Source organism: Equus quagga, chromosome 6 (assembly GCF_021613505.1).
Source record: "Equus quagga isolate Etosha38 chromosome 6, UCLA_HA_Equagga_1.0, whole genome shotgun sequence".
In the NCBI taxonomy this organism is placed as follows: domain Eukaryota; kingdom Metazoa; phylum Chordata; class Mammalia; order Perissodactyla; family Equidae; genus Equus; species Equus quagga.
Window position 1 is genome coordinate 99,218,283 of NC_060272.1, and position 16,304 is coordinate 99,234,586.

Consider the following 16,304-nt stretch of genomic DNA (forward strand, 5'->3'; position numbering starts at 1 on the left):
CACTTGATTTTGATTGTTTAGCAAGAAAATATACCTATTGTGATTTCTTTTGTTTTCAAAGTGGGAAGCACGCCAGTAGCTGGAACAGTGTCTGGCACATGATAGACACTCAGCAAATATATGTCAAATAAATTAATGGATGAGACACTTCACAAAGGAACAGAGGATGCTTTTACTTGGGACTGACCACTTTCCTGTGAGTCAAAATTATGCAAACTCAAATTTCCATAAAGAATACATTGTAATTGAAGATTAGATTCTCTTTCAGAACACTGATATACAACCTTTTATAAAATAACTACACACATTTGTTATCTTTTTACACTTCAACCAACTGGAGAGTGAAGAATCAGCTTTAACAGGAAGCTTAAAATTTCTTCAGGCACATTGTAAGAATTATCTTAGCAGAAGTTAATAGGAGACTGAGATGTTAATCAGATATAAGAAAAACAGACCAAGGTTAATAGTCTTGTCTTCTCATCTGAAATGTACCTGCTCACTTGCATAAAAAATTGAATCTACACTACATTGCATATACTGCAGATGAAATTGGGATCCAGTTATTCAAAATCTGTGTGTTTTGTGTGCTACTCATCAAGAGTATTTTCCAGGATTAGAAATGTAAATTGAAGTCAAGGCTTGTGTTATCACTTAACTACTTCTTAAATTGTCTTTATTCTAAAGATAATTGAGAGTAAAGTATTAACAATTTAGCTAGAATTTTTCTATTAAGCTTAAAAAACTGTCTTGAAAACCATGAGCTATGTCACAGTCGGAATTCCAGGAATGTCAATTCAACAAGATCATCCATGCCAAATGTCTGCTATAACAATCCCCCGCACATTTGGAGTTCCATGTGCCAGACCGGACACGGAGCCCTTCACAGACTTTAACGCAGCCACTGCTCACTGAGCCCCTGGGGCAAGCGCTGTTATTCTCCACTTTACAGGAAGGACACTAAGGCTACAAGACAATGAATGTGTGTTTCCCCAGGTCACCTAGTTAACACGTGGCAGAGCTGGGAAGCCAGGGGACCTTGGACTCGGAGCTTGTTCTCTTCCCCATGGATCCGTCACACCTCTCCCTATGCTGTGGGGACAGCCCCGGGCTCGCACAGAGATAAGACTTGGCCTCTGGTCTTCAAGAGCTCAAACTCTAATGGGGTAAAAAGACACATAAGCAAGTAGCTGTGATGATGAGCAGAAGGAGGAAGAGGAGGGGGAGAAGAAGGAGGAGAAGTTATCAATGCTAAGATAAGGCCACCAGGCCTGAGCTGTACCAATCTGGCATAACCCAGCAGACCAGACCAGCCCGGCTCCGGCGCCGTTATCCTTAGCCGTGCAGCCTCTCCGCATTCACGGCGTGTTGGCAAGATGAGGAGGCCCCTCGCACGACCTCTAGTGTGAGGACCGCATGCGTGAACCCCCGAGGGGCTCCGAGCCTCCGTTCGCGTTATTACCATGAGGGAAGGCTAGGTTATTACAGCGGACTGAGAAGACCTGGAAAGTCTTCCTGCTGAGGCTTGAAACAAGAGTTGTTATTTGAAAAACAGAAACAGGAAACAACTGGAGTCTAGATGCAGCCAACAAAGCACCTTCCAGACCGCAGAAGCAACCGCTCGCCTCTCAGCTCAGGACGGGCGTGGGGACTGAAGCATTGGGAGAGCCAGGCTCACCGAGAGTCCAAGGGCGGCAGAGGAGAAAAAACTGGAAACCTAAGAAGGGACTAGAGCCTGAGGGGGAGAGGCATCTGTAGGTCCCTCAGTGCATAGGGACTAACCACTGGTTTTCCTTTACCTAAACAAAAACACATTTCTTCTCTCAGAGAATCCTGGTTTTGTTTTTGTATTTTTATTTTCTATTTTAAATTTAAAATTTGAATTGTAAGCTTATGGGACCCCAATGGTTCCAAACTATATATTCTTCTTGCTCCTCTACCTCTGCCTGGAGCACATATCGTGGTAAAACAATCAAATTAAATTAAATTAAATTAAGACAATGAAACACAAATAAATTAGGCTGAAATGCTATTATGATGGGTTTTAGGAAGGTTGTTTGCTGTCTGTTTTTACAGTTAGCGAAATAATTCTTAACAAAATCAAGCCACATGGGCAGTCTCAGCAGGGACCTAAAATGTCATAGGAGAATAGTTTCAGTGCATTAACTCGGGTTAACTTCATGTAAAACCTAAAAAAAAAAAAAAAATGGTGGCGCTCCCCCTTGTGGTAGTACTTTTGGAGCACCGAACTCAAACCCAAATTCTTTGCACAAGAAAGCATGGATGTCTTAGTGAGCCAGGAGAGCAACTGCACTTTTTCAGATAAGAGAAAGACCACGAAAGCTGTGAAAAATGGCTTCAGGATGTCCAAAACAGGGCTGTTTATTTGAAGGACTTCTGATCCCAGAAATATCAGAGTGTACACTGACGGCCCTTGGACAGCATCCTGCTGACAGATGGAGTGTGTGTGTGTGTGTGTGTGTGTGTGTATTTGTGCTAATTGCTAACATTTAAAATATTTTGGTATGTGGCATAAAGATCCAGGTTTCCAGCTTCTCCTTAAAAGTCAGAGACCTGGGAGCCCTGCATCTGCAAAATAAGCTAAAACTGAATCATTAACGCTCCCTAAGAATAGAACAGTTCTGCTCTTTTCACTACAGTCCCACTGGACAACCCCACTTACTGTGTTACTCTGTTGGCCGCTGTTGGCTTCTGGGTTTGTGATCCCTGTTAAAGCAGAAAGGGCATGGCAGAGGCTCTGATGTTGAAAGAGCACAAAACATGGAATAACAGATTCTGCTGGTTCCCAGCTCTGCCACCTCCTGGCTGGGTCACTTTGGGCAAAAACAGTCCGTATCTTTAAACCTCTGTATTTTCATCATTTCTTATACTCATCCTATCCTGCTGGGGTTTTTTGTTTTCATATAAACAGAGTAAAATATAGAGTATGTAGAACATGTACAGATTATACTCTAAAACATTATTTTTGTAAAGTAATGCTTATTTCTTTAAAACAAGCAAATTATGGTAGAGCTTCCATAGTTCGTGGTAATTTAAACGCTTTTCATGAGGTCCCTCCCACCCCCCAAGAAGTCTTCAGTCATCAAAAACATTCAAAGAAGTGCCCTCTGGTTGTCTCTTTTTCATCAGTTATGTCTCAACGCCAATGTCACCTCTCAGACGAGCTTCCCTGATTACCTTGCAAAAGTGGCCCTCCCAGCCACTTTCTCAGATTTACCTTATTTTGCCTTTTTCTTAGCCATTATCAGTAGCAGAAGTTGTTTTGAAGCTACTCTTTCACTTGCTTGGTTTACTTGCTTTTGTGATGGTTTCTTTCCTGTGTCCTCCTTCTGGAAAGAGATCTGCTGTGTTCAATGCTGGGTACTAGAGCCTAGTACAGTGACTGACACCTCCTGTCCCATAATATCTATGCGCCTTATAGGGTAGTGTTCCCCAGCCTATTATGAACACTAGTTGGTTCTTTATCTTCTTGTGTGTTATCTTGAGGGAGATGAGAAAAGGGAGAACCAGTGAGAGTCATGGAAGGCCAGCTGATGTTATCAAGGAAGACAAAGCCGTCACTCACAATCGAGGAGCTAACAATTCACCTCTGTGCTAGCAGTTGGGAAACACTTCTTAGTGGTCAGTCTGACCCTGAACATGATGACTCCAGGAACCCTCCCAAAAGGGCTCATTGGATTCATCTAAGAATACATGGCATCACTTGTGATTTGCAGATTTGTGACGTTTATTTTTCATAATTTTTTGGATCCAGTTCTAAACTCTAAAATAAGCTTAAGAATTAAATAATTTGGAAAACTGAGAAGAAAGCTGGTGTTTTCATCTCTTTGATTAATCATTTACAGTTTATCACAGATCAGCCTGCACATTAACAACAGTAAGAAGACAATCAAAGCCATGTGACTAATACATATAAAAAAATTAAACACAAATACTTACCACAAAGTGAAAATTTGAATTTTTCTTTTACTGGTAGGCTTGGGAAATGGTGTGACTTAGCATTCAACATTGCCATTGCCTCAAGAATATTATCCCTGTGTCCCAGAGAAGGAAGTTCTGTGACCTCCATTTATACTCCACGGGCCATAAAGTGACAGAAAAGGCAACAGAAAAGTAGCCAAGTGTATGTCTGTCAACACTTCCTTCCTCCTCCTCGTTGCCCGCCTCCCACCCAAGACCACCTGGTCACAACGCTAGGAGCCTACTGCCTTCCTTTCGCCACAGTATGGAAAACCTGACATGTCATTGCTTTCAAGAGACTTTTATTTTTAAAAGGTTATTATTGCTGCTTAGCTAAAAATCTTCCCTGGGCCTCACCAGCCTTATGTCCAAAGGGAATATTTATTAACACTAAGATCCAAAGTGTTATTAGACCCATGTTTTGGGACATACACATTAGTACTCTGCAAAGTGCCACCTGATTATGTGTGTTATTTCGTAATTTATGAACTGGCCTATCAGTCTCATTCCCCATGAGGCTTGCTCTGTGCTCTGTTTTTCCCTCCCCCATCCTTCAAACCTATGCCCGAGAAGTACCTGTCATGGATGTCTGCCGTGAGGACCCCAGAATCCTTTCAAGTGGGCCATTTCCCGTGCTCCCCAAGCTGCCAGTTGATGGTAGTGCCACAGTGATGTCATGCTGCATTCACAGGTGAGCGAATGGCTCTCTCCCTTTCTATGTGTCAGGTGCTGTTCCCCAACCGTTAACGGAGCATCACATCTACCCCACCGTCCCAGAATCCTCCTTCCACCAACTGCTGCATCAGATTCTGTCTGCAGTCTCTGTCTGTCTGCACTGGACTCTAATCTAGTCCATTTCCATTCCTTTCACCCACTTCCTCAAAGGCAGCATCCGCCCATGCAAATCCACCTCTTCGACTAGAGGGAAGGGAGCCACCAGCTCTATCAGCTTATCAAAAATTTCACAGCAGATCTGAAATCTAGCTCTGTATATAGTTTAACTGAAACGTTCAGTAAAATTTATTTCACAACCTCAGAATGTTCTTAGAGCAGCGCTGTCCAATAGAAATGGAATGCAGTCACAAATGCAAGCCACGTGTCATTCAAAATTTCCTAGTAGCCATATTAAAGAAAGGGGGAAAAAGTGAAAGTAATGTTAGCAATTTATTTAAGCAAACATACCCAAAATAATATCTTTCCAACACACAATCAAAATGAAAAAATCGCTAATGAGAACTTTTATGTTAGCTTTTTCATACAGAGTCTTTAAAATACAGTGTGTAGTTTACACCTACGGCACTTCTCAATTTCCAGTAATGTTGTAAATGCTCGATAGTCCCGTGTGGCTAGTGGCTACCATACTGGGCAGCTCAGGTTCAGAGCACAACAAAGAATTTTAGCAATCACACTGTGCAACCCCTTTATCTTGCAAATGGGACTCAGAGAGGTTACTCAATTTCCAAGAAGTCAAACAGCTCATCAGTAGCAGGGACAGGACTAAAACACTGGGACCTGATGCCCTCTCACATGCATTTTTATTCACTTCATGCCACTTATCTTAAATTTGTTAAGCCACTCTGATTCTAGAACATCCCCATCTAAAAAATAACTGTGTGCCAAAATAATCTGGACAGTTGTTTTTATTGGGCCTATAAAAGATTAGGTTTTTCCAATTGAGTAAAACCTTCCTTGCAACTGGTTTTTGGTGAATAACTTTCTGAATTGGATCAATTAAAATCATTCTAGATTTTTAACTAGAACATAGCTAAATTTTTCAAATAAAAATATTTGATTGACAAAAAAGGAGAATCACAGGTAATATTTACCCAGCTCTTAACTATGGTCTAAGCCCGGTGCTCAGTGATCTTCAGTAGCCTTCCACAACTTCTGCAACAGCTCGAGTGGAGAGGAATATAATCCTTTTTAGAGATGAGGAAATTGAGCTTAGAGAAAGTAGTTAGCCCAGGCCAAAAACTAATAATGATAGCAAAGAAAGCCCAGGGCCAGTGAGTAGCACTTTTAGTCTTAGTCAGGAACAGAACTTGAACTCAAACCTTGGCCCTGACTCCCAGGCTATTGCACCCACACTCCGCCACTCAGCCCCTACAATTATCTAGTAGTCTGCTGAGTTGAGATATGTGGAGCTTTTTCTGTGATACGGGTCCAAAAGGCTGAGTATTTCCACTGGGTCTTATGTATTGTTCCACTAGAGGCAAACCTTTCTCATGGAGTCCACTCATTCCATATTAAAATGTGATTGAGATCAGTTGTAATTCCAACCCAGGGCTCCTGGTTTGTTTGTTTGTTTTTTTTTGAGGAAGATTAGCCCTGAGCTAACTACTGCCAATCCTCCTCTTTTTGCTGAGGAGGACTAGCCCTGAGTTAACATCCATGCCCACCTTCCTTGACTTTATATGTGGGACGCTTACCACAGCCTTGCTTTTGCCAAGTGGTGCCATGTCTGCACCTGGGATCCAAACCAGCGCACCCCGGGCCACCGAATCAGAAAGTGTGAACTTAACTGCTGCGCCACCGGGACAGTCCCCCAGGGTTCCTTTTGCAGCAGGCTAGTTATCATCTGCTGATGGGCTCTTCCGTAGTCATTTATGCAATTTTGAATTCCTCTACAAGTATATTTATTAATTCCAAGGTCAGTGACCCACACACCTTGCTCTTCAGAACTGTTACTCCATCTATGATCTTTTTTAGGGTTATCCTCACTCCATGCACAACAATATGATATTCACATAAAATCTCTCAATTAATGTCATTCAGTTTGATCTGCCTTGATGTGTAGATTCATTTTTAAAAATTTGTACAGAATCTATTTCCCCCATTTACTTCTATTATCAAATCTAAGTAATATTCATATGGGAAAAAAGTTTAATCCTCAAAGAAAAAAAAGCGTTTTACGATTTTAGCATTCAATTCAGTCACACTCTCTACTCTTTTTGACTCACAATCCTTATATGCATTTGGGCTATTTACATAATTCCTGCAAGATACTAACCAGGCCTATAAGGCCTTACACTCTAATTTATGAGCACATCAGCCTTACAGATTGCTAATTCCATGGCTGGATTACCTGATAGAGCAAGTAAACAGGTGTTTAGAAAACCGACAAAGCAGGAGTTATTATTTTCAGAAAACTGCCTCTGACTTCAGCATGCAAGTTTAGTGTTTTAAAACTAATCTCGTTTTTATTTAAAATTAGATAGTAGAGCTCACCATATCTTCAGTGTTACATTCCTGTAAAAATCATAATCCAGTCAGGCTCTGTCTAATTCTCATTTCAACAGTGTTCTCAATTACTTCACAGAGTTTACATGTATGATCAAGCAGAAAAATTAATTATACCACAACATAAATATTTAGAAACAAGAATGACAACCCTGGCTATCATTGAGCACTAACTACATCCTAGGCATGGTGCCATGTTCTATGCAACTTTTATCTCTTTTAATCCCGAATAGAAACTTTCTGGAGTAGGGCTTTTATTATTCCAATTTTTAGAGATGAGAAACATGAGGTTTTGAGAGATTGAGCAATTTCCTTAAAGTCACATGACATATGTTAATTTTTGCCTGTTTGAAATGAGCATAAGCATTCTCGTATTTGGGAATGTTTGGTTGACTAAATGATAAACAAAAAAAATCAAGACATAACTGCTGAATAAAAGAAAGAACAAATGAGTAACAAAATGTATAACATTTTGGTGCCTTCTAACCTGCAGTGTTGAAGAAAAGCCAGAGATGCCTTTTGCGGCTCCATTTAAACACATTCTCACTAATATTGTGGGCCCACACTGAGCCCCAAGCCTAGCTGGGCCAACCAGATACATCGCAATGAACCAATGCTAAGCGAGAATGAGCCAGCTACATTTTACAGCATCAAGCTCCAAAAGATCCAAAGTTTTTCAAAGATTTCAGGAGTTGTATTAGCCAATTTTCTTTTTTAGTTGCAAATATCATGTTTCTGTTTTCAGTAGAAACAATACAGCACAAAGAATAAAGCTGAGGGATCCTCCCTTTAGATCCAATGCTCTGTTGAGCACGGTCTCATCCTTCGCTCCAGGATCTGAGCTGAAAGTAACCCTAGCACCCTCCAAATTCTGATCCATCATGTCTCCAACTACAGCAATGGCCAGGTCACTTAATTTGTGCCTGCCTCCTTTTCTCCCTGTATAAAAGGAACACAATGGTATTCTCTCTCAATGGAGATCAGAAAGTTAGAGCTTTGCTTTCTCTTTGAAAATCAAGGCATCCAAAATAGCTACCAATAATTATCTGGATTGGTGAATATGTTTTTCTGTCTGAAGCACTAAATGATCTCTTATTTACTCTTTCCAGTTCATCCACATCACTCACTTAAGCAGAATGTGTTGGCTGGTGCAGACTATTTCTGTTTACAAAGGGAAACTAAACTCAGAAGAGAAACTATAATAATGGGGTCTTATACTGTCCAGACATTTTTAATCCACCTTTATCCACAGGTAAGAGAGCATGGATAGTCTAATCCACTTTAAGGATGGTATTTTTCCCCTGAAATTGTTGGTGAAATCTTCAGGTGGTCAGTCAGGGCTTTCAGAACCTAAACCACCCTCTGAATTCAAGCTGAATACATTTGGCTATGTCATGATCCACTTGACATGACCAGTAACTAATTTGCTATATTATGGAATATTCTATCACTTCATTTAGACTTACGGAGTTTCTGTTAGTTTACATATGATGTAAAGTGAGTGATCCAGAAGGAATTTGATTGGTATTGTACCAGCAATGGATTAGATGCCAAGGTCATGCATCCAGACTTTTCTTTTGAATAGTGATGGTAACCTGAGAAACATGGCCCTCATCAACGGCAGCAACACAAACATTAAACTTCAAATAAAATATCAGGGACTCTACCTGATATTCTTTGATTTGGAGAAATTATTTTAGACCAGTTACTTTTAGCAACAAAATCAAAATGGAAATACTGTAACTTTGACTAAAGTTTTAGTAAATCAAACAAAAGAAGAAAAAACATTAATTTCCCAGATGGTACCTTGCATCGGTTATCATATGTGGATGATACTTAATTTGGTGCAGCATATGAGATTTGGCTTCCAAAAAAATGATTTAAAATATTTTCCTTGAGCTTAAAACTCTTAAAAAAGAATGAGATAGTTGCTAAAAAGAGCTTTTATATAGCCACAAGCAAAACAGGATCAAGAGAAAATTTAGTGACATTTAAGGGTAATGGCTTTGAATTAGAAAAGTAATATAAAGTAATATAATTGTATCAATAAGTTGACCCAAACTGTCTTTACATGCATATATATTGATTTAAAAGTCTATGCTAACAAATTAGTGCTTTTGCACAAAAATGTGTTCTAAAATTTAAAGTTAATACTTAATTTTTAAATAATCAAACTAAATGTACAACAGTAGAATAGTTAAACTAATTATGCTGTCGTATGAAAGAATATTTTATAGCCACTAAAAAAGGTCTTAAAGAAATTTTTATGACATGGGAAAATGTTAAAGAAAGTAGGATGAAAACTAAATATATCTTATGATCCAAAATATTTTATTGAGTCTGTATGTATGAATCTAAAAAAAAAATACACCAAAGTGTTAACAGAAGTTATTCTGGGTGGTGGAATTATGGAGTTCTTTTATTTTTTTATTCTATTAAAAATTTCTAAATTTGCTATAATGAGCATGTACCACTACTATAAGTTTTTAAACTACCATGAGGCTTTGTATAAAAACTTGGTGTGTGTGAAGAAGTTGTGTGTTATATATTACCTAAGTCTCCAAAAGAGGTCAAGTATTTCATGGACACATTTTTCATTGTTCATAATTATTAAGTCACCAAGACCCATCCTGGAAAAGGCAGCTGGACCATCCAAGGCCAAACATCCAATGTGATCCATTACAAGAGAACTTTGAGAAAAAGAAATCTCATATAGGGGCTTGAGAACTCCCGACATCATCTTACAATGCCATTTCTTTCTTTCAGGAAGTAGATGCAAGTAAGGCTAAGACTATAGTTCATTAAAAAAAATTATACTTAGGTCTCAATGTCTCTTCCAAAAATTCAAGTGTATATCTGTGTTGAGAGCTGACAACATCTGCCAATCCCTTTCTTACACATTTCTTTACAAATAAATGGTAGAGACACTTTTACCTTTGTAAACCAAACAAGGCAAAAGAAATTTATAGTTGGGTATTATCCAGGTCCATATTTTTGACTCAAGGGAGGCAATAAAAGTCATCACCCTCATCTTATTGGTTTCCCTCTGCTGAAACACTGTTGGTTTTCCCTACAAGAACTTGGTTTTTCCATTGCAGGCTAAACTTCTTTGTTTGCATCCCATTTGTTAAGCATGTGATGCCAATTCCAAGATCTAGGCTTATTTGTCCACCAAAAAAATCCTAACCTTGGAAGAGGGCTGAAAAGACAAGGAGAATATCTGGACTTTGTTTGACATTGCACTTGACAGAGAATAAGAGAAAGCAAATCTCTTTTCCAATTTCTATTTGATAGAGTACTATAATATCTGTGCCACTATGAAGAAAGGGACAGTCTTGCCCTGAATGGAAAGGTATCATTAATTTTGTTCAATCCTAAAACAGTTTTGCAAGTTCTAATATTCTAGAAGATGCTGGAAACCAAGATCAATATGGCAGGTGGGGCAAAACAGTGGGAGAAAATCTAGAGAGTAGGTGTTACTTGGGATACATAATGTTTGATAAATGTTTAGCAAAAGGATGAAGATGTACTGGCCTCATTGTGGTTCCTGGAGATCACAAACCCAGGGTGGTCCCAGTGCTTATTACAAGTCCATTCCCCCACAATCTGCACATACCCTTCTGGTTAGGGGCTGGTAAAGCAAACTGACATGGTTGAAGTTCCAGTCAAGTCGAGTAGGTTAAAGGCAGGGCTCCTGTCCACACAGGGCACTGGAGTATTAGGCAGAGAAACTGATGCAAAACCTCCTCTTATCAACTCATCCTCTAAAGAATGAAGATAGCAGGGGCCGGCCCCGTGGCCGAGTGGTTAAGTTCATGCAGTCCACTCCCACAGCCCGGGGGTTCGCTGGTTTGGATCCTGGGCACAGGCATGGCACCACTCATCAAGCCATGCTGAGGCGGTGTCCCACATACCACAACCAGAAGGACCTACAACTACAATATACAACTATGTACCGGAGGGCTTTGGAGAGAAGAAGAAGACAGGAAAAACAAGAGTGGCAGCAGATGTTAGCTCAGGTGCCAATCTTTAAAAAAATAAAAGGAACAAAGATAGCAAAGGCTGAACCACCAAGGCAACTAGGAGAAGCATGCCTCACCGTACGGTAAGACTTGGGTTACCAGTCCATTTCTAGACTTGGCCAGGATGGACTCTGGCTCTGGTACTGGGAGTGATCCATCAGGATGCGAAAACACACTTCAGGTCAAAGTTTGCTAATACGAACTGCATGATATGGTTTAAAATCTGTGTTCCTCTCAGAAGCCAAAGGAGATAATTCAAATGACGTGCTGAAATGCAGTTTTTCAGTTTTTCCATTGAAAAATGGTAAAGTTCTTCAGATAAGTAAATTTAGGTTTTGCATATATTTGCCAGAATTTTTTTTATTCCTCTCAGAAGGAATAAAAAGTGAAATTTTCTTTGTTTGCTTTCTAAATTTTTCCTGTGGCTTTGATCGTTAGATATGGAAATAATGATGTAGAAATAAACAATAGCAATCAGAGCCCTCCCAATGCAAGGCTATTCTCTGAATAGTAGTAACAGGTTTGGAAGTGGCATTCACCGTGTCCATGTAGTAGTATGGAAATATTTTCAGCAGCTCTCTGGATATTGAAAGGATTAAAATTTCTAAAAATGTTTAACTTAAATCAGGTGGGTATTTAGGTGCTATAAAAAGCCAACTTATTTTTTAAATTATAGAAATATTGAAACAGCATATCACATCCAAATGCTTATACTATGAGCATTTGTTCAAAAAGTGCATTGCCTCTAGGAAATGAAGTTTGTAACCTTTCATCATCTTCCCTATGAAGTAGGGCGAAAAAAGCAAGGGAGTGTCATCCACATTGTAAATTTGGCAACACACATAAACCAATTCTCTCATCTTATTACTACACTGCAAAAATGACCCAAGTAGAAATAAACACGAGCTTTATTTACTCATCTGCATTATAATCCAATGAGATAATAAATTCAGCATATCAACAGATAATCCATTTCTTACATCATAGTAACATTTTTCATGCAGATAACAGAAGTATTTGTTTCACAATGCAACTGCTGTAAGTTAAATTGATTCAATTTAATTAACAAGCATTTACTCAGCGCCTACCTGTGCACAGCACTGTACTAGGCATGCAAGAGTTAGAAGATTGGATCCCTGCTCACAGGGAGCTTACAATCTGAATAGGAGAGATGACTCATGCATACAAGAAACAATAAATAACCATTACAAATCACAGGAAAATCAATAAAATAATAGACTGAATTAAAGATACAAGAGTACAAAGGAAGACTGTCAAAGAAGTGGTATAATTGAAAATGGAGGCTAATCTAGAAAACTTGACCAGAGGGAATAACTCTGGAATTTAGTATGATGGAAGTGATGAGCACATGGATTGGCAGAAGGACAGGGCAATCATTCTATAGCCAGTAGAAGACTGAAAAGAAGGAGAAACTCAATGACAGGGTAGTAAAACTCAGCAAGTCCATTACAGAGAATGGCAGGCAAATTGGCTTAGCTCCGGACGAGGACACCGTGAGTTAGGAGATGTAACTGAAGTCCCACAACAAGTCTGGCTGAGGGCATTGATTGCTACTCTTCAAAGTCAATTCAAACTTTAAATAAATAATAATGCTTAAAAACATCTATAAACTAAATGCCCCCCCCCATAAAAGTATGAAAAGTGTGAGTTTTCCTAACCTTAACAGAAAAGCAAAGACAATTACAGAATATGAGAATCTAAACTCAGGAGATATGATCATTGGAGGTCAAATGATCAGACTCTGATGGAACAGCAATCACTTATGGTATCATTTTTTTTTTTAATTCATAGAAAGACCCACGTACTTCCTCAAGGTAAGAGACTTTCAACCCAGTGTTGATCAGCCCCTTAATTCATAGGATTTTTCTTCTCAAAAGCCCATTCCCTTTCATACTGAATCCAGCAGCAAATAAAAAGGTCCTGGGTGTATATTTGTGGGCACCATGGATAGGAAGACAGAAAAAAAGGGAAAACAAGATGTTGGTTTCAAAAAGTGAGTTAATGAATGATTACAACGAATAACTTATGAAGGTATTCCTGAACTTAGAGGAAAAACAGGGCGAAATATTCCTGTTCCTAGGCCAAGGAAATTAAGACAGAAGAAATATATAAAATGAAAGTCTATACAAGCAAAAGGTTTTTAAATTAACCCAACAAGTAAACCAGTAACTTGTATTGCTGGGTCACACCCACTTTTAAACTCAATCTGTTAGAGAAAATGTGAGGGAGATGGGTCCGGGGAGAAAGTGGTGGTGCAGAAACAATTCTTCATTTGGAATCAAGTGGGGATCCTTCTTGCTGAACTAGGACTGCTGATGCCTTGATTGACCAGCGTGACCTTGATAATCCATCAGGGTTTGAACAGGAAATAGCAACTCCACAATGCTTGTTCTCCGGGACTTTACATAAGTCATTGCTTTTAAGCAGCAAGGTGAGGAGTACTCCTGGGTCCCCAGCATATCTATGAAAGTTACTGGCCACGAGCAGCTGCAGCTGTTCAAAAAAATAATAATAAAAATAAGAGGAAGAGAGAAGATGAAGAAGAAGCAAATGAAAATTTAGCTTTCAGTGTGCTTAGTGGTTCTGAACGAGATAGCCTGAAATCTGTATCTTCCAAATGTGCTCCACATTGCCATAATACTTAGCATTTTTATAATCAAAATGTTTCAATATTTTTAATTTTACAAATCTTCACCAATTCTAAAGATGGGAGAATGAAAGTTCTGCTCTTTTTGTAATATTTGTTTATTACTGCTTCTGTAATTAATATAGAAATGTACTCCTTTCAAATTTTTCCAATAAAAAATTCCTCATTGTCCGGTAGATATTCAGTAGGTATTTACCGAGTGACTGTTATGTATAAAGTTCTGTATCAAGTCCTGAGGAAACAGCCAGGAATAAGGTACAGTCTCTGCTTTCACAAAGGTTATACATATCTTTAAGTATAAATTATGATAAATATCAGATAAATAGCATGCTACAGCATTATATCAGTATTTAAAACAATAAAGATGACAAACCTTACCTGGGATTCTGGCCTTAGAAGTCAGACTTTTCACTCACCATTTTAAATACTAATTTGATGATATTAAGTTATAGGCACAATCTAGAGGAAATACAAAAGCACTGCAGATACGTGTGACATACATGCTTCCAACTATGTCATGTTCACAAGAGACTCACTTGAGCTTTAGGGATACACATAGACTGAAAATAAAGGGATGGAAAAGATATTCCATGCAAATGGAAACCAAAAGCAGGGGTAGCTATACTTATATCAGACAAAATAGAGTCTAAGCCCAAAACTGTAATAAGCGACAAAGAAAGTCATTATATGACTGAAGAAGACACAAGTAAAAGTCTTGAAATAAACGTCTTCAATAAATAATTGAAGAAGACACAAATAAATGGAAAGATATTCCATGCTCATGGATTAGAAGAATTAATATTGTGAAAATGCCCATACTACCCAAAGCAATCTACAGATTCAATGCAATCCCTATCAAAATTCCAATGGCATTTTTCACAGAAATAGAAAAAACGATCCTAAAATTTATACAGGACCACAAATGACCCCAAATAGCCAAATCAATCTTGAGAAAGAAGAATAAAGCTGAAGGCATCACACTCCCCGATTTCAAACTATATTACAAAGTTATAGTATTCAAAACAGTACGGTATTGGCATAAAAATAGACATAAAGATCATTGGAACAGAATAGAGAGTCCATATATAAACACACACATATATGCCAATTAATTTTTGAAAAGGCACCAGGAATATCCAATGGGGAAAGGATAGTCTCTTCAATAAATGGTGTTGGAAAAACTGGATATCCACATGCAGAAGAATGAAACTGAACCCCTATCTTACACCATACTCAAAGACTAACTCAAAATGATCAAAGACTTGAATGCAAGACCTTAAACTGTAAAATTCCCAGAAGAAAACATAGGGAAAAAACTCCATGACATCGATCTTGGCAATTAATTTTTGGATTTGACACCAAAAGCAAAGGCAGCAAAAGCAAAAATAAAAAAGTGGGACTATATCAAACTAAAAAAGCTTCTACAAAGCAAGAGAAACCATTAATAAAATAAACAGGCCACCTACAGGATGGGAGAAAATATTTGCAAACCGCATATCTGATAAGGGGTTAATATCCAAAATATATAAGGAACTTATACAATACAATAGCAAAAAAACCCAAAAAACAAACAACAAAAAAAACCAAATAACCCAATTTAAAAATGGGCAAAGAAAAGAATAGACATTTTTCCAAAGACATACAGATAGCCAATGGGTACATGAAAAGGTGCTCAACATTGCTAATCACCAGGGAAATGCAAATCAAAACCACAATTAGATATCACCTCACACCTTTTAGGATGTCTATTATCAAAGAGGCAAGAGATAACAAGTGTTGGTGAGGATGTGGAGAAAAGGGAACCCTTGTGCACTGTTGGTGGGAATGTAAACTGGTGCAGCCACTATAGAAAACAGTATGGAGGTTCCTCAAGAAATTAAAAATAGAGCTCTCATATGATCCAGCATTTCCACTTCTCGAAATATATCCAAAGGAAATGAAATCATTAATCTGTATTCCCATGCTCATTGTAGCATTATTCACAATACCCAAGGTATGAAAACAACCTAAGTGTCTGTCTGTGGACGAATAGATAAAGAAAATGTGACATATATATATATATATATATATATATATATATATATACAACCGAGTATTACTGACCCTTATAAAAGAATGAAGTCCTGTCACTTATGACAATATTGATGAACCTGTAAGGCATTATGTTAAAGTGAAATAAGCCAGACAGAGAAAGGCAAACACTACATGATGAAGTGATAGATGTGTTAATTAACTCAGTTGAGAATCCTTTCATAATGTATACACATCAAATCATGACATTGTACAATTGAAATGTATTACAATGTTGCCAATCATACTTCAGTAAAGCTGAAAAAACTTTTAAGATGCAATTAAGGAACATCTCAACGATGAAAACAGTCTAAGACAAGTGTAAT

The 16,304-nt window shown here is 38.3% G+C and overlaps 1 protein-coding gene across 1 annotated transcript in view; it reads right to left on the minus strand.

Moving 5' to 3' along the window:
* Positions 1-7,945: 7,945 nt before the first annotated feature.
* The window catches only part of TMC1 (transmembrane channel like 1), a 195,400-nt gene continuing 187,041 nt past the window's right edge, over positions 7,946-16,304 (minus strand). Inside the window, exon 20 of the mRNA XM_046663890.1 lies at positions 7,946-8,157. Within this exon, the coding sequence (XP_046519846.1) occupies positions 7,946-8,157 (212 nt within the window). The remainder of the gene's footprint in view (positions 8,158-16,304) is intronic.